Here is an 18,648-nt window from a genome sequence, read left to right as displayed (position 1 = left end):
AATGGTTTCTGTGCGGAATAACAGTGATGGACCATTAAGCTAGCATCTACTCACTTTGGCCAGTGATGGCCAGCATACTTAGTGCTAATTGTTTTTTTCACATCAACACAGTGGCCACACACAGTAAATAAAACCAGGCCGTACTAACATCCACACACATATTATATAAAAATAGAGAAGCTTTTGGTTTTGTGAAGGTATTGACAGTGTAGGCATCGATACCTTTCAATAACCATATTGACTCACTTCAACCCCCTGGTTAGCATCAGTTCCTCTTTGAAAGCATGTTCCTAGTATTGATGTATGATATTGTCTTTCACGTCTTTCTTTCCGGCTCTGTGTGTATGTTGTTGTTCGGCCCAGCAGCTGCCCAGCAGCATATTAACCCTGTGGCCCCCCGGTGCTCCCAGGGGGTCTCAGCAGGGTCAGACAGCCATGCTGGGAGCTTGGACCACGGACCCTCCTCTCTCCAGCTCAGGCCTTTGATTCTCTCTGCTCATCCAAGGCATGGGGCCGTGGCCCTGAAACAGGTGGACTCTGTCCGCACGCACAACCCTTCCCTGTCTGTCACTCTTTGGATTTCAAAGCCGTCTGCCCTGACCCGTCCTTGCCCCCTTCTCCCTCCTCCCTCCCCTCACAGTAAATATAGAACTTCTGCAACCATTCTGCAAGTTCTGCCTGGCTGTCTGTGGGGGGAAGGGAGTTACAGCCAGTCAGCATCCCTTCTGAGCTTCATAACAGGAGTCCAACTTTCTTCTTCTTCCGTTGACCTTTCCCTGCAGAGCCCAGTGTGTCTAACCCACGATCACTGCTGCGCCCTACCCAGAGAGAGGAACAATTCAACTCAGCCTCTCTAATTGACCTTCTTACCCTTTCATTCTCGCTCCTTCCCTCTCTCCCACCTTCTCTCCCACCCTCTCTTCCCCCTTTTCTCCCCCCCTCCTCTCTTTCTCTCTCTCTCTCTCTCTTTCTCTCTCTCTCTCTCTCTCTCTCTCTCTCTCTCTCTCTCTCTCTCTCTCTCTCTCTCTCTCTCTCTCTCTCTCTCTCTCTCTCTCTCTCTCTGTCTCTCTCTCTCTTTTCCACCTTTTCTCCACCACCTCCCCCCTCTCTATGTGAAGGTCATTCTAGCAGGGGCAGGACTCCTCCTGCTCCTCCAATCAAAGGGTTTTCATTGATGTAGGAGTTCTTTAATTACAGTCCCCTTCTCAACAATGTGATCCTGGTAATGACGTTCCTCATCCCCTGCTGGCTCGCGCCCCGTCTAATTGCGTCCCCGCCCCTCAATAACACGGTTGTTAGAAAGCCAAAGGATGGTTCCCCCCTGCTCGGTCCCTGCCTCCCCAGCAACATCCTGCCTCTGTCTCAGCCCCTGCCTCTCACTGGCTGCTCTCAGCCTCCTGCTTCCCTCTTCCTCCCCCACCCTCCCCCATCTCCTCCCATTCTCCCTGAGCCCCCTCACCCCTGCTCCTCCCCGCCTTCCCGTCCCCGTCTTCGTGGGGAGGTTGGTCTGACACGGTGCTAGCTGAAGAGCATAGCCACCAGTAGCTCACAGAGATAAATACCCCTATCTCTGTCCCTGCCTGAAGATATCTCCCTTTATCTCCTCCACTCTTACTTTCTGTGTTTACTCTCTCCTTAATCCGCTCTCCCCTCCTCCCACTCACTCTCTCACTCTCCCCCCCTTGCCTCTCTCTCTCTCTCTTTCTACCTCCCTCCCTCCCTCCTTCCTCTCTCTCCCTCTGCCTCTGCCTGTAACGTTAGCGTAGTCCCCAGAGCCGCAGACAGGAGTGTGTGACCCATGATTGACCTCTGTCTCTGCTCCTCGGCTGGTCATTAATCTCTCAGCGGTCAGTGTCCTCGTCCTGCAGCAATATCACCTGACGCCACCTCCACGCACCACTGCGCACCACGCCATGCCCATCGTTGCCAGTCTACACCAAGTCCTCTGACACACAAGCGTTCAAAGTTCTCTCCGGCTCTCCACGCTCCACAACGAACCGCATTCACAGTCTCGGGGAAAGTTATAAAACAGTATGTTGTGTTTTGGCATTGCTGAGTGAAGACCTTCTGAGCGTGCCCAGAGTCTGCAGTCTGAAGTGTGGACAGTGATGTGGTGTTAGGGTTAGGGTGTGACGTCCGTTGTGCTGAAACAGGATGGAGCGTCACCCGTCAGAGCGGGTGTGTTGGGATCAGTGTTGGCCAGCCTCCACCCTCTCCCAACCCTGTCATTACAAACACAGGTGGACGAACATGAGCGCTTGTCTTCCGTGTGTACGCCGTGGCTGCACCCATAGTAGCTGGCTGACGGGACTCTCTTAATTCAACCCGTCTGAAATACAAGCCCCATCACAGTGTCCCGGAGGCCAAATCCTGGTGTCATCCTGTTATAGTAACAGTAACACACATTGACCTCTAGTGGGCATGAGATATAGAGTGTCTGTGTTGTGTGTGTGTCATTGCTCCGCAGCACACAATACAGGGCAATGAGGATGAATTACTACACAGTGCTACACCACGTAGACTCGCAGGTGTTCATAGAGGAATGTAAAACTCGCACACACACTCATGTGGCCAGGTCTAGGTTGTGTTCTCATGACCCGCTTTGTCATCTTACAAGCGTCCTTACACAAGCAAGCACTTTGGTTCTTTTACAACCCATTTCATGCCAATAGAGACAGCCGTGCTTTCTTCGTCTTCTTTTTTTTTATCGCACATCTCATTTCACGCAGGTGAAGGGTAGCTGGTCCTGTTACAGCGGTCCCTCGGCCTCCCAAAGTGGCTTTTATGTTCTGCTCGCTCCCCTGTAGACAAAGGTATTCCTCAGCCTTGATTAAGACTGGCTGCTGCAGCTGTGGCCTTGTGTCTGTGTCAGAGCCGTGTGGAACAGGAGCGCCTGGCGCGTGTGTGCGTGTGTGTGTGTGTCGTCCGCTTCCCGCCTGCAATGTCTTCATTAGATCCTGTTTGGGCATGCACAGCTTTATTAGTCTGATTTAATACAACAATGCCTCCGATATTCCTCTCTGCTCTCACGCCGGGGTTTTATTTATGCCGCCCCACACCCAGCCTCCCCCAGCACTCCCCCCTGACTGCCTCCACCCTCCCTGCCTCCCCCCTGCACCTGCCCCCACCCCCCCCTCCACCCCCCTGCATCCCCCTGTTCCAGGGCTCGCCGCACAATGGATAGTAAATCAGATTTATATTGAGGCTATATAATATTGTCTGACCCTAACTTACCCGCTTCTCTCCGCACACACATACACACGCGTACAAGTACACACACATACGCACGCATACACACACATACACACGCAAACGCACGCATACACACACACACTCTTTCCACGCCTAAGTGCCCAGGGTGCCAATACATCCCCTGCAACAATTGATGGGCCCTCAATTTGCTCTCCGAAATTGGTTCTATTCCGTTTCAGAATGACGCTGGGAGAGATGGAATTAGGGGCCGGGCCGGGGCTGCTCAGATGCGACGGGTGACGTTTGAATCTCCGTGGCGATTGTGAATGTTTGTGTGGGAACACTGGGCGATGCCTCAGCTCATCCCTCTCGTCCGCTCCTCATCCTGTCTGTGGCGTATGCATTTTGAAAGGGTGTTTAAGGGAATGGTGTTAGAGGAGGGAAAAAAAAACAAAAATGGATGAAGGGGGGCTGGACGAAGATGTGATAAAGAAAGAGTGAAAGACATGAACGGAATTGCCTCGTGTCGACATCTGAATCTGATTGGCTGAAAAATGCATTTTGTAGGCTGCTGAGTGCCCAAGATGATCCCCTGTCCATATAGCTGAATAACATTTCTATTGACTGAATGATATCCAAACGGTGTTATTAAGTAAAGCAATCTGGCTATTCACTCTATGAATATTCACAAGAAACATAGTTGTTTAGCTAATTGATCATCTCTTTCTCTCTCTCACCCTCTTAATCCCTCTCTCTTTCTTTTTCTATGGCTATCATCCTCTCCCTCTCTCTATCATTTCTCTTTCCCACCATCCATTGCTGACAGTTGTGTCCTACCAGCAGCAGTGCTCAGTGGGTGATTGTGTTTGTGTATGTGTGTGAGATTTAGGAGCCGGCTCGTTCCTCCATCATGGTCTGAGCGTCCCTGGGGAGCCCGGTAGGGTTCTCCATCTCCTGCAGCGTATCTGTCTGCAGGCATATTCTGCAGCCGTCACTGTCTGCAGCCGGAAGCCTAACACTGGTCTCTGCTGTTTGGTAATCCACTGCCTGCGAGTCCGCAGCACAGGAGCTCAACTCACCCAGGCCGGCAGGGAGACAAGCAGGCTTGATATACTCACTGACTGGTACCACTGGATGACTGGTTCGTCTTGCTGCCTGGTAGACAGAGGAGACTGACTGGTTAGTTGACTTGTTGACGGTTGGTTTGGAAAATGTTGATTGTGCTCTCATGGTACTCCTTATTTATGCTCAGACCTAGAAGGCTTCCACCCACCTGCTATCACACTGAGTAGCAGGTGAATATGTGTGCCTGCAAGCGACTGAAAAGGAGAGGTTAAAAGGAATAAAAGCAGAAAGCCAGCAGGATGTTTTATAAACATCAAGTGAATGGGTAAATCAAAAGATGGTGGAAAGGGACTTTCACCCGAGTGAGCATTCACCCGAGTGTGTTTACTTTGTACATGTTCTGGGAGACAAGCCCCTGAAGGTGAATACGTGAGGGCCATGTTTTCTTCCCTCACCTCCTCATTTTCCCTCCTTCGTGTCCTCCCTCCGCTTCCTCCATCTCCCATTCTCTCCCTCCTCTCCCTCCCTCCCCTCTCTTTCACTCACTCTCTCCCTCCTTCTCCCTCCTCTTCCTCCTTCTCCCTCCTCCCCCTCTCCCTCTTCCTGCATCTCCCTCCTCTCTGCCCTTTTTCTCCCTCTCCCTACCTCTCCTTCCGGTCTCTCCTCCCTTCTCTCCTTCTCCCTCCCCCCGCCCCCTCTTCCCCCTCCCTCTCCCTTCATCCCTCCACTGTCATCAGCCGTTATTTGCAGCTACCCAAACTTGTTCTGGTCTACCCTGCCCTCGCCGGGTGCAGGGAGATTAGACACAGTAACTTTCTCCAGGGCTTAACAAGCCACAGGACTGCAGCTCGCTCCCCTGATTGATTCTCTGCTCTCTAGCTTTTTATTGCTCCATTAGAGGGTGTGGGCTGTGGTGGAGCACCACCCACCTCCAGAACAGCCCATCTCCTGACCCAGACACAGGTCACATTAGTCTCAAGCGCCGGGCCAACAGGACTGAGTTTGTAGCACCACACTGTAGCTAAACAAAACCATGCATAGGAGAGGGGAAGGGTGTCTGAATAGAGACAGATTGAACTGTTAACCTCAAAGGTTTTCAAAACGTTCTGTTCATGTGCTTGCCAAGGCTAGCCTGCGAATATGGTCTTTTCACTGAAGCAACACCTACATTACGTAATGATGCCGTGCTGCAAAGACAACACCCTGTAAAATACCCCATCATGCATGTTCAGCTACTTGCCCACACACCTGAACAAGGTATTTACACAATACATTATCTTGAAGTAACTTTGTGATTATTAAAGTGAACTGAATTGATCTGATATCGGCTATTTTCCATGCCAGGATATTGCTCCATGACTCTCCTTGAATTTAATAAAACAGCCTATCAATTGGTGAGCGTCAGGAATAGACGAACAAGCAATCAGGCCTGATGAGTGGCTAATGATTTAAAAATAGCCATCAGATAACATCCATTATGCTGTGTCACCGCTCCAGATCCCCTCCATACATGCTCGGCTCTGACCTTCTACAGAGATACAACAGCACAGCACGGACGTTGTCTTCCTGACGAGCACTGTCTCCCACTTGTTGAAAAGGCATCTCTCAGAGATAGAGCTATTACCATGGCATCGACTACATCTACCATGTCTCCTATCATATATTCTACCATGTCGCCTTCCATTTCTCCTATCGTATGTTCTATCACATCTCCATGTACGTTATCCTACCATGTCTCCGATCATATCTCCTACCATGTCTCCGATCATATCTCCTTCCATGTTTCCTACAATGTCTCCTTGAATGTCTCCGTTTCCTCCCTGCTTTCCTAGCTGTGGGGGATCAGAGAAAGAACTCGTCCAGACTTCATCCTCAGGGATGGGATCTCATCCAAACACAAGAGGCGGGAGACGGTTAACCCCGGTTACTGCATCTCAGAAATGTAGACACAAGCGTTCCTGGTTCTCCTGTTTCTATGTGTCTGGGTATATCTGTGTGTGTGTGTGTGTGTTGGAGAGCGTGTGTCAGTAAACATTGTTGGGTGTCACTTGGTGCAGATCAATGCTTCCTGGGTCATGACTTCACCTGTCAGGTCTATAAGAGCTGCACAGCTATGCTAGATTGAGTCTGGGCATAGAGACAGTGTGTGGCAGTGTGAAGGGGGCAGAGAGTGGGCGTGTGTGGGTGGGTGGGTGAGAGAGAGAGAGAGAGAGAGAGAGAGAGAGAGAGAGAGAGAGAGAGAGAGAGAGAGAGAGAGAGAGAGAGAGAGAGAGAGAGAGAGAGAGAGCAGTATTGAGCTCCAGGTCAGATGGAAAGCTCTGCTCTATGTCTATGATGATGTGGAGATGCCCTTTCACTCCTCATCACTTACCACACACACACACACGAACACACGAACACACACACACACACCTTCTCAGTCTCTCTGTACAGATACTGACAGAGAAGGACAACTGGATGATTGTGAAGAAACAAAAGTTTGTGAATGTTTCTTTGGAAGGACCATCAGGACAAAACTTAAGACTGGTGTTGTGCAATCACGCATCGGAGATTGAATCAGCCCAGTGTGTTTCTTATTCAGCCACAAGCAAATCCCTGTGTCCCTTTGTTTGGTTGTCTACCCGGGACTAAATGTGGAGCCATTCAACAATGGCAACAGCACAAGCTAGCATGAGTCCAGTATATTTACACTGTGCATACCTGATATATTCCAAGGTCAGTGGACCCAGACAGCTGTTCTGCGAGAGAATAATCTTCCCACTTTGACTGCTTGACTGACTGCGGTCGCTGCAGGAGAACAGCATGGAACGTGATTCCCACTTTGCACTGTACCTTTTGACAGGATCAAATGGGATTGGATGTGCCGCCGGATTTGGAAATGTACTTTCCCGCCACCTGAAATCAAGTTACAAGTTTCCACTGAAGTTCCATCAAAAGAATCAAATTCCCTGAGATGTGTTTTTAGATTGAATTTCTAAATGTTCGGTTTCTTCTGTCTGGTTTGGACTTGTAAGGCATGATGGCTCAGAACTTAAATCCACCTCAAACAGGGAAGTTTCCAGAGAAAATCCTATTTGTACTGTGTACTCATAACAGTGCTTGGGAATTGAGCCCTTGTGAATACTGTGAGCTCTGTGAGTTGTTGGTTTTGTGTATAACACACATGAAATGCCTATGAAGTGTGACATGAAACAGAATGTTTCTGGTGTGATAGGGCTTCATAGCGAAAGCAGATGAATTTGGTGGCTTTGTGAGCGTGTCGGTCATGCAAAGAACTGAACATGGTTTTCCTCTAGACTACTTTGCAAGCATAAACGTTGAGGGCTTTTGAAGTTTATCAGGGTGTGGTATGCAGAGGAGGCGCTACACTCAATCACGAAAGAGAGGAGCCGTTTTCCCTGGAGTTTTTTCCACAGAGATTTGTAGTGTTCAGTAAACACGGGTAAACTCTGACCTCTACTGTTTTCTTTTTTTACATGGGAATAAAGACCCAGAGTTTGTTCAGACTTAGTTTGTTACTAAAGTTGGGGAAATCAAGATGAATACCCCCACACACACACACACACACACACACACACACACACAGACATACATCATTCACACACTCGCACCCTAAACTCAATGGTTTGGCTGCCTAATCTTATCAAAGCTTTACCATCTGTGACAGGAATATAAACGAGTAGCTTTCCCTGTCGGTGAATCACAGAGAGAGAGGAGATAGAGAGAGCCAGAAAGAGAATGGGAGATGAGAGTGGGAGAGGAAGACAGACAGACAGACAGACAGACAGACAGACAGACAGACAGACAGACAGACAGACAAAAAGGGATAAAGAGGAAGAGAGAGATGGAGAGAGGAAATGAGGCAAAGAAAGAAGGGATGAAAAGGAAATGCTTCAAAGATTCAAAGAGACTTGTTTGCATACTGTATCAAGTCTTTGTACTGTCAGCCTGTTAGCTTTAATGATTGCTTCATCAGGGTACTGAACTGGTGTTGTGGATGTTTCCTACTCCCCCAGGGACTCCCCCATCATCACTGGCTCCAAGAACACAGAGTTGATGAACAGAGTGAGAGAGAGTAGGAGGAACAGAGGAATGGAGACAGAGGAAAGAACAGATTGTGAGGAGAGAGAGAGAAATAGAGAGAGGGGATAACACAGAGAAAATGCAGAGGGCAAAGAGAGAGAGCGAGAGAGAGAGAGAGAGAGAGAGAGAGAGAGAGAGAGAGAGAGCGAGAGAGAGAGAGAGAGCGAGAGAGAGAGCGAGAGTGAGTGAGGGCGAGAGAGTAGGCCGAGAGGTATAAAGAGTTGAGCAGAGATCAGAGAGGGCACCCATTGATATGATGACCTACTATAAGTATACAGCAGATGCCTCTACAAAAGAATACTGTCTTGCTCATGTTTATCGCAATCAACCCCTCACTTACATACCTAAGGTTCCCGTCCCAACCAACCTGTAGCAACCCAGCAAGTCCTCTACGGATGAGTCCCGCTCGCCTCACCGCTCTCTGGGCCGAGGTAGAAACAAGGTGCTGCAGCGAAGCAACTCTGAGAAAGAGGAGGAAAAAGAAGAGGGGGTGGAAGAGGAAGGAAAGGAGGATGAGGAGGAAAGAAGAGCAGCGATAAGATGAGAGCAGGATAAGGAACGCCAGCGTCCTCATGTCTGGCGGGAGAACAGCAGATAGGATAGGACAGAGGAGAGAGACAACGACAACAGCTGTCAGAGCTCCATCTTCTATTGATAAACCACCACCCCCCAGCCAATACCTGCAGCCCAGGCCAATAATAGAACCAGACAGGGGGTGGGGAAGAGCCCTCTCTGCTGACCTCCAGTGTCTCGTGGCCCACACAGAAGCTGGACCTTTGTCTGGCACCAAAACCCCACTTCTGATCCTCACTGATAGGCTTGTATCTGGGAACAAACAATCCTGATTGGTCCTATTCATCCTTGGATTGCACAGCAATTTGCATCTGATGATAGGGAAGAGTGATAGGACATCCTGACCTGCCTCTCTGTGTGTTCTAACTGACAGCTATTGTCAGACAGGCCCCTCCCAACCTACACAGGCCACATGAGATTGTGAAGTGGGTGCTTCAAGCAACAGTTTTGGGGGGGAAAAGTTCTGGGAAAAACTGTAAGCTTATTTGTGCATTCTGACTTCTATGGCTAAGGAAACTGGTTTCTACTGGTTTAGTAAACTGAAGCCAGTAGGATGAGGAAGTAAGCATTCATCAAGGTGGAGTGATGGAGTGTCTACACACTGAGAATCTTACAAGACAGACTGCAATGATTTCAGTCCTTCCTATGCTAAAGCTTGAACATTTCCCAGAGTTCTGCTTGCCGAAGTCATCGTGCGTCTACAGTAAAAGCCAAGAAAGAAGAAGAGTGGGAGAGGATAGAGAGATTGAGAGCAAGAGTGTGTGTGTGTGTGTGTGTGTGTGTGTGTGTGTGTGTGTGTGTGTGTGTGTGTGTGTGGGGGAGAAGGAGAGTCTGTGTGAGTTCGACAAAGAGAAAGATAGGTAGAGAGTCATAGAGATGTCAGTAGGTCATGGTCTAGGTATACAGTTTACAGTATGCACATACAAATTCAGTGGAAAAAAGCAACTCATGTACTGTAGTGTACATTTCTCCTGTGTCTATACGTACCACGTCCATGATTATACCCCTCACCTTGGCTTCATTTCTGCCTCCTTTCTCTTGCATCCCTCTCTCTGTCCATTCACATGCCCATGACTCTCTCTCTCTCCACTCCTCTCTCCACACTCCTTTTGTCTCCTTCTTTTCAAAATAAAAGTGAACACATCAAGACGAGAATGAGAACACGTGTCACGTGACATAATGGGCAGGAGAGACTCACTCCGGCTGGGACAACTTGTTTCACAGCTGTTGCGGTCATATGTGACAAATTCACACACACACACACACCCACACACAGATACACAAACGCACCACTACACAGGCGCAGTCGCACACACACACAGCCTGGCTACAGTGATCAGGTGTGGTGTTCCTCTCCATCAGGCTTCCTGTTGAGGTTCATATAGCTTTATCGATCTCCTCCAGAGCTGACATTTACACTGGGCTGGGCCAGGTGGCTGCAGTGGACCTGCAGCCTCATCATAGACTCACCAGCTTAATCACAGCACTGCCCCCTCACACACACACACACACATGCACCTGAACTCAAACTAACACCACAGACACACACACACCTTAATGGGACTGCCACTCTGCTGGGAACATTATATAGGAAAGGACAGATCAATCTATAGACCCTACAATAGGTCTGGACAGGCCTGCAGTAAAATGCAGTCTATAAACCATTCAGTAGGACAGGAGGGGTCTAGAGTACACACAGAGCCATCACCTAGGTAGCTGGGCACAAATATACCCAGTCTAGAACTAATACAACTGCTATTTTGGGCTTCAACAGCAGTTAATGTTAACTGTTTCCTCAGATGTCCTTGTATGGTGTTATTGCAAGGCTGGGGTAGACCGGGGACAATCTGAAGGCCACTCATTGGACAGGGACAGAAATACATATGTACAATCCATTTCTGTCACTTCTGTTCTACCTTTTTCTTTCAACAAGAAAAAGAGGATTAAGAAAAGGATTTGAAAGAAACACGTCCCAGTTAAGCATTAAACTATCCCATTATGCAATCAGGAAGCTAACAAACAGCGATACAGGAAGGCTATTAGTGCAGCTGCTATGCTACATTTCCTCCTCGCTCTCCTCCTTCATGCTTGGATTATCGCTCCTATCCCACCGCTGCTATGGGCCACCACAGGCCTCCCCTGTTAGGGATGTTGTTATTCAGTCCAGGTAGTCCCGAATGCCTCCAGACTGGCCCAATGCAGGGAAAACCTAGCTTGTAATTTAAGTGTTTTTCAATAGGTTTCTGTGTTTACTTTTCTGCTACTACAAAATCTATACAACATCAAGACCCTCTGTGTTCCTCCCTCGGCGCCTGGTCAGGGTCATTGATTATAGAATATGGCACAGAGCTGGTCCAGCTTGGCTGGGTCAGGCTTCTGACCTTCCTCCATCCAAACACAAAGTGGGTCTAGGGGGCACGCGCTGTCGGCTTCTCTGTAAATAAAGGTTTCATGGGAAAGAAAATAGATCTGAGATGAAGGACGCTCAGTAGTTTAAAGATCCATGCTTTCACAAACAGTTCTATGATGACGGTGTGATGAGGCCATCAAGGAGGCTGGTGCCTCTGGCAGTCACACTGCATCTCTTTTGGTACGCCTCGCCCTGGTGCACCATTAGGGAATATAGCTGCTGTTGCATTACAGGGCATTAGCATCATGGTGGATATGCATGATATGATATTCCTGGCTGGGGTTTTTGGGGGATTTTTCCGAAAGATTTGTGTGTGTGTGTGTGTGTGTGTGTATCTGTCTGTGTGTGTAGGTGTGTGCGTGTCTGTGCGTGTCATCTTCAATGTCGTAGCTAATCCTATCCGAGTGGGAGCTGTATGTCTATGAAAACGCACACATCAGTTGTCAAATTAGGCTTATTAGCAGATTTAGTGTATGAAGGAAGAACCCCCCCTCCCTTTTTTCTCCCTATTTCTTTGTCTTTTGTTTCTCAGTTCGCTCTCCCTCCCCTCCCTTTTCTAATTCTCTTCATACTTTCTCCGTCTCTCCGTCTTGCAACCGGAGATTGTATGAAGAAAGCAACACAACCATCTCAATGTTGGAATCTATTGTTGAGCTCTATTTTGGGAGAGGCAACAGCACAACAGCCAAACTTCCTTTCTGTGTTTTTATCCCCCCTCTTCATGTCCTTTTCCTGATTCTATCGTTCCACCCAGTTGTTCTTAGAATTCCTAGCATTTGATCTCAGTTCTACGATGTGACAGTCGTGAGTGTCCCCGGGATATTATTCTGTTTCCGTTCTCTCCAGACCCTGCACTTACCAGACCTGCCCAGTAGGCGTCATCTCTTCTCGTGGTCAGTTGTGCAGAGCTCAATCAGATAACACTGCTGTATTTGCACACCCACACACCCACACACCCACACACACACACACACACACACACACTTCAAACAGGCCTGATACACAGGCTGGATCGTCAGCACATCAATTAGTGCTTCCCACTGGGAGAGAACAGAGGTCTGAATGCTCCGAGTGTATATGTCTGTGTGTGGCTCTGTGTGTGTGTGTGTGTGTGTGTGTGTGTGGGGAGGAGGCAGACTGCAGGTGGTTTGTGCTGGCAGGTTCAGAGAATCACCAGACGCAGTGTGGAGCCTCCAGATGAAGGAGGAACTGCAGAATCCCCACATATAACGCTGTCTTCAAATTCCAGACATACACGCACACACAAAAACACACATGCAACTCGATTTTCAAACACATTGCCCCCAGCATGATTCCAGTACCATTAGAGATTCTCTGTGTTCCCTCATGTTTCTGATTTGGGCATTAACACCCCCAGAAAAGGGTGGGTTGGGAAGGGGGGGGGGTGTGTGGTGGTTATGACTGAGATGGAACATTCCTCTGCCGATATCACTGTCCTCTGCAACGCCCACGCAGTAACATGAGGTGGCACCCTGCTGGGTGTGTGTGCGCGCGTGTTTAAGTGTATGAGTGTGTTTTTTTTTGCTTCTGCGTGTGGGTGTGTAAGAGTGTGTGTGTGTGCGTGGGTGTGCCCATACCCAGGCCTGTGTGTGTGTTGGTTCAGAGCAGTGTGTGATGAACCAGTATCAGTGCCTCTGATGTCCGTGCCCCTGCTGTGAGATGCCGCCCCCCCCCCCTCGACTCTGACGGTCTTATTTCCTCTAAGCTTTATCGCCGCTTCCTTCCGGCTGTGCTGGCGTCCCCACCACTCCCTATGTTGCCGCGGCAGTGACCCGGCCCAGGCGTAAATGTGATTGAGTTCAGCGCTAACACGGATCCTATCTATCCTGTCAGGGGCCCTTAGAAAGGATTGAATTAACATTGTGACACCTGGAGGAGAGCGCTTGTCCCGGGGATGTCGTGAATACTTAGCAGGGACATTACATGTAATGAGCTCTATAGCGGGGGGCTTCTGCCAAAGCCTTCCTCCACCCCCGCCCCCGCCCCCGCCCCATCTCCTCCCTGGAGCTCTGCTGAGGAGCAAGCCTCCCCTTCTCTGGCCCCTTAAACAGGACCCACCTTCAGCCAGAGGTCTCAGTGGCTGCGCCACGCACTGGATAGATGATTCACCTGGAGGTCCATCCAGGGTTTCTCTTTTGTTATCTCTGGAAACCACCCGTTCACCTGTGTGGTATCCGATAACATTGGAACACCTGCCGCTGTGGAACAGAATTGATTCCCAGCTGTCAGCGTGGTAATGAGCATGGATGCAGGGCCTCATAGAGAGCAGTTATGTCTTTAAAAGCCGTGAGATGCAGGCCCGGATTGTGGGCTTCCAGTCCTTCCTCCTCTCTTCACTGTTACATTTGATTTCACTTGTTTTTTATCGTATTCATTTAGCAGACAATTTATACAAAGCAACATCCAAATAGTGCACATAGTAAGTATGGCAGATTATCAAGGAATAGACGTGCACAGTTCTAAAAGTTTATCAACAGTATTTCATTGGATAGAGCCAATTTCAACGATTTACTGTATATTTAGAGACCTTCTAACAATTCAATTGTCTTGACTACAATATTACTTTTGACAAAAATGAAAGTTATGTCTTAACTGCACAGGAAGAATTATTTACACTCTAACTGGAAGTGGATATCCATTTATTTGGATCGCAATAAAGACAAGGTCAAGTTTCAAAATATGTGTGGGGGTTTTGTGGATGAAGAGAGCGGTGAAACTGCCATGTGAAATTGAGCTCAGGTTCCGCTTTGGATTTGGATGGGCGATGATTCATTGGCCTGTACAGTGCCAACTGATGTATATGTGCACAACCTGGATGGAACCGGTGTGACAACTGAGAGAGAAGACGGAATGACTGATGAAAAAGGTGAAAGAGGTTAAGAGGTGATTGATAGAGAAGAGACAGAAAGGTAAACAAGTGATTGATAGAGGGGTGTTAGATGTCTGAGAAAAGCAGTGAGCCTCGAATGGCTCAAACTGATGGAGGTTATAGGCACAGATCACAGAACAGCTACTAAACCTCAATGCATATGATCACAAGTTTTTATATATATATATATATATATATATATATATATATATATATATATATATATATATATATATATATATATATACAGTATATGTGCTTAAGGGATGAGTAATCATCCAACTGTGGAGATCTCTCCGAACTGGAGTGTTTTCTATGTTGTGTAGTGTGACCCCTGACCTCTGTCCCTCTCCCAGGTGTTCCATGTGGGAGGCCAGGAGGAGATGGAGGAGCTTTGTGTGCCTGGCTTCCAGGTGAAGGAGTACCAGGTGGAGTACATTGCAGGTTTCCAGAAAGGACAGCCTCTTACACAAGGTCAGTCACAAAACCACATGCCCACATGCATACAAACACACACCCACCAATTTTTCTCTCTAGGTTTCTGTCTCTCTCTGTCGTTCTGCAAAAAGCACACAACCAAACACACACACACACACACACACACTCAGTGAGCCAATCCCCCACGGCCTTTTCAAGAGACCATTGTGTTGTGTGGGCTGTCTGAGTTGTTCATTAGAATTCATGAAAATGTGTGTGAAATAACAGGAAATGAAGCAATAACTTTCAAACGGCAACAACAACAACAACAACAAACTGTTCCGATGCTCATGAATTATTCCTCTTGATTGGGCCATGTTTTCTGACGCCTTCCTAAGTGATCCTCACCCTGAGGCTTCCGTGACTCTGAGTGTGACGTGACTGACTCACCCTACGGACGATGAGGCAGAACAGCACAAAACACGGAGCAAAAAAACACTCTCTCTGTGTGCCTTTTCACCTCCATCTACCTGTTTTTTTCCCCCCAGAAATCGTTTTTTTGTTTTGTTTTTTTTCTCTCAGCAGAAAGGTGTTTGATCTCAGTGGCGGTGATCATGGTACTAGAGAGAGCGAGTTTAGCGGAGAGTTCAAGCCCCCTGGGCACTAATATGGAGACGTTGATTCAGCAGAGCCAAGGAGAGGTGACCTGGTCGCTGCTATAGTCTGCTGGACGAGGCCTTGATGACCACTGAACCAACTGGAGCTCTCACACACAGCTGCAATCTCCACACGTTCACATTCCTGTCACAACTCACTGGTTCTCCACTCCTCTGGGAGAGGCAGTAATGTCTGTCTGCTCGTCTTGACTCTGTCCTTTGGGATTGGCAGTGGATTCTGACGGCTCATCTTGTTTTTCTCCACTGAGATTGGCAGTAATGTCTGTCCTCCCATCTCTTCCTTCTCATCTGGGATAACAGTAATGTCTGTCTTTTCATCTTCTTCTGCTCCTCTGGGATGGGCAGTAATGTCTGTCTCTCCATCTTTTTCTGCTCCTCTGGGATAACAGTAATGGCTGTCTTTCCATCTTCTTCTGCTACTCTGGGATGAGCAGTAATGTCTGTCTGCTCATCTTGCCTTTCTCCTCTGGGATCTGCGGTAACGTCTGACTGTTCCCAGGAGACTCCGACCGCTGGAATGCTTCTGCAGCATCTCAGACAGATTGACAAGGAGGTCCGCAGGTCACACAGCGGAGCGGGGAAACATTTTCTATGGCAGCTGCGAGACATGATTGCCGTGGTGAAAATGCACTCATTACCATGAAGGTACACTCTGTAGTGACATGTGTGTATGTACATGCAGCACCAACTTGGCTTTTCATCCACTACAGAAAGGTTATGCTTTGGAGAAGCCACTGATGGACCATTGGGCAATCTTTCTGAAGTGGCGTGCCTTGACAACTTTCTCAATCGCAAACATATGTATTTGACTACCCATTCGACAAAACCACAAATTGTACTCAATTCTCCTTCAATTTTTCTATTTTTACGATTTTCTGATGGCGGTTGGTGTAGGGGTGGGGGGAAGGAGGGGGGGGGGGCGCTGTGAGGCGGTTTGTCATCTGAGGGAGCAGTGATCCAGGGAGCAACAGACACTGCTCAGTTCTGCTCTGGTGCACAGCTCTGAGACAACACAGCACTTCTAATAGCCACAATATGCTCCTGTCAGCAGAAACACTGCTCTCCCAGGGGGTCTCTCCCTCCCCCACACACACACATACACACTCACACCTGGTCACATACATACAAACACACACACACACACACACACACACACACAAATCGAGGCATGCACACATCATATAATCCACCCTCATGCTGTGTGACTGTCTACTACAACTTGCTGCGGAGCGTCTGACAGCCACTCCGCTGTGATGCAGCTCTGCTGGGGGATCAGGTTTGCTGCTGCTTGTCTCTAATGGGTGGGGGAAGGTCCCCAGTGTGTGTGTATGTTTGTATGTCCTTTTGTGTGGATCTGTGGTGTATGTGTGTGTGTGGGATTGTCTTGTTCAGAGTGTTGGAGGCAGCAGTCTCCCAAGGCAACACATGCATATTTATGTAAATCCCCTGGTGCCACTGGCCCCGCTTCCCTGCTGACCCTGTCCTGTAATTAACTGGGAGGGGTGGGGGGTGGTCTTGGGGGGAGGTGGACAGAGGTTCAAGGACATCTTTCTAAAGGGTGGGAGACACACACAAACATACAATTCACACACAGAAACACGGGCCCACGCAACCGCGCACACACACAAATGTTCTCTTTGTCATGACGAACTCAATTGCAAGTACTACCAGATGCACTGATCTTAATTACATGAATACGTCATGTCAAACACGCAATGGAAATACAGCAGCAAATGAGAGATAGTTGCTATAGATACGGAGAACATCATGATCAGGGCCCTGTGCTAAGGTGACCTACCACAGTCAAATGAAACTGACAGAGAGTACAGCCTTAAATGAGCTCACAAGCATAAATACACGGAATTCTATATTTATCCAAATCCATAGTCTCTAAATACATATGCAACACTCCAGGAACAGTGGTCCCTGAATCAGTCAAATCAGTATCAGAATTGTTCTTGAGCAGTTGTAATCTCAGGCAGCGTGCTCTCTGGAAGTCAAGGCACTCCAGCCTGAAAAATTGACTTGTCACTCTGCACAATAGCTCCTTCACCTGGTTCACTTCTCTATGAACTGTACTAGGAACACACAGCTCACTCAGATCTTGCTGAGTGGAAGCAGCCAGCGTAGTACATAGGGGGAACACACACCTGCTAGAACTTTCTGAGCTTGAAATCATTTTTGTGTCCCAGCTGGCTGGACATAAACAAATCAGGTGGCTTGAACTGACACATCTGTAAGAGTTGTAAGAGGTGACAGAGACATACCCAGAGGACACAGTTTTCTCATCAAAATACTACAAAACCACCATATCAAAACAAAATAATTTACTGGAAAATTGAAAAATGGAAATAGGACAGACGTAATAGAAGAAAAAAAAATACTTGAGCCCCTTTTTACTTTTTATTATTATCTGTGACAAGATGAGAGGTTCAATCAGGTGTGTTGGTTTTACAGTACTGCTGCAGTGAGAGATTTGAAATGTATGAATCTCCTGTTTTGGGTATGAGAGGGAAATGAACAAGATAATACATTTATGAAAAACCAGATTGAGGTTGATCCTTTAATCTTATATGAGGACACCAGTTGTAGTTCAGCAGAACCCCCTGTGTCAGTTTCACCCTATGCCTCAATGAAATATGTCTCAAGGAAAAACAAACAGTGTCCTCATATCATAGGGAATTTATGTTGGACTGGAAATGATAACACCAGATTTACATGAGAAGGCAACAGACACATTTAGATGAGAAGACCAAAGGTGGCATCTTTTTTAGCACTGTACCGGTTCTATTACCCCGCTGTGTCCTCTGCACCAAACGCACAATGGCCAACACTAGCTAGGGAGAGATCTGGTTTACAATTAGGTGTTATGTGTACAAGTGTGTGTGTGTGTGTGTGTGTGTGTTTTGAGAGGGAGCAGATTTACTAACTGCAGACAGAGAAACTCTTGAGAATGTGTTTTGACAGAGAAATGTATTCTTGTCTCAACTCCTGCAGCAGCATGTTCTGTCATGGAGAGGAATCCAAGAGGGACGCGGATCGATCTGAAGTTGTGTCAGTTATTTCTCCCTGCTGGTCTGAACCTGAATGCAGGGCGTTGTGAACCCTGTCAGACCCCAAACCACTGAACCGTAATGGGCTTTTAATGGATTCATCATACCAATATCAATACAAATACAGAACAAACAATAGAATTCATTCACCAGACCAGAAACTAAAGCACCATGCTCATCATTAAGGATAATCTGAAGTGAGGACTCTGGTTGATACTGGCAGGGTAAGGTATGGGTACAGTATGGAGGAAGGTGTAATGAAGGTTGGAGGTTCCTGTGGTGTAGGGG

The 18,648-nt window shown here is 47.9% G+C and overlaps 1 protein-coding gene across 2 annotated transcripts in view; it reads left to right on the top strand.

Moving 5' to 3' along the window:
• Window positions 1-18,648, top strand: part of cdh13 (cadherin 13, H-cadherin (heart)) — a 189,141-nt gene that overhangs the window by 38,713 nt on the left and 131,780 nt on the right. For both annotated transcript variants that reach the window (XM_084673081.1, XM_084673082.1), the window contains exon 2: window positions 14,570-14,687. In XM_084673081.1, coding sequence (XP_084529207.1) covers window positions 14,570-14,687 — 118 coding nt within the window. The remainder of the gene's footprint in view (window positions 1-14,569; window positions 14,688-18,648) is intronic.

This window comes from Hypomesus nipponensis, chromosome 14, assembly GCF_054491055.1.
Source record: "Hypomesus nipponensis isolate SF chromosome 14, ASM5449105v1, whole genome shotgun sequence".
NCBI lineage: Eukaryota > Metazoa > Chordata > Actinopteri > Osmeriformes > Osmeridae > Hypomesus > Hypomesus nipponensis.
Note: the sequence above shows the minus strand (reverse complement) of the source record. Positions and strands in the feature narration are given on the sequence as shown.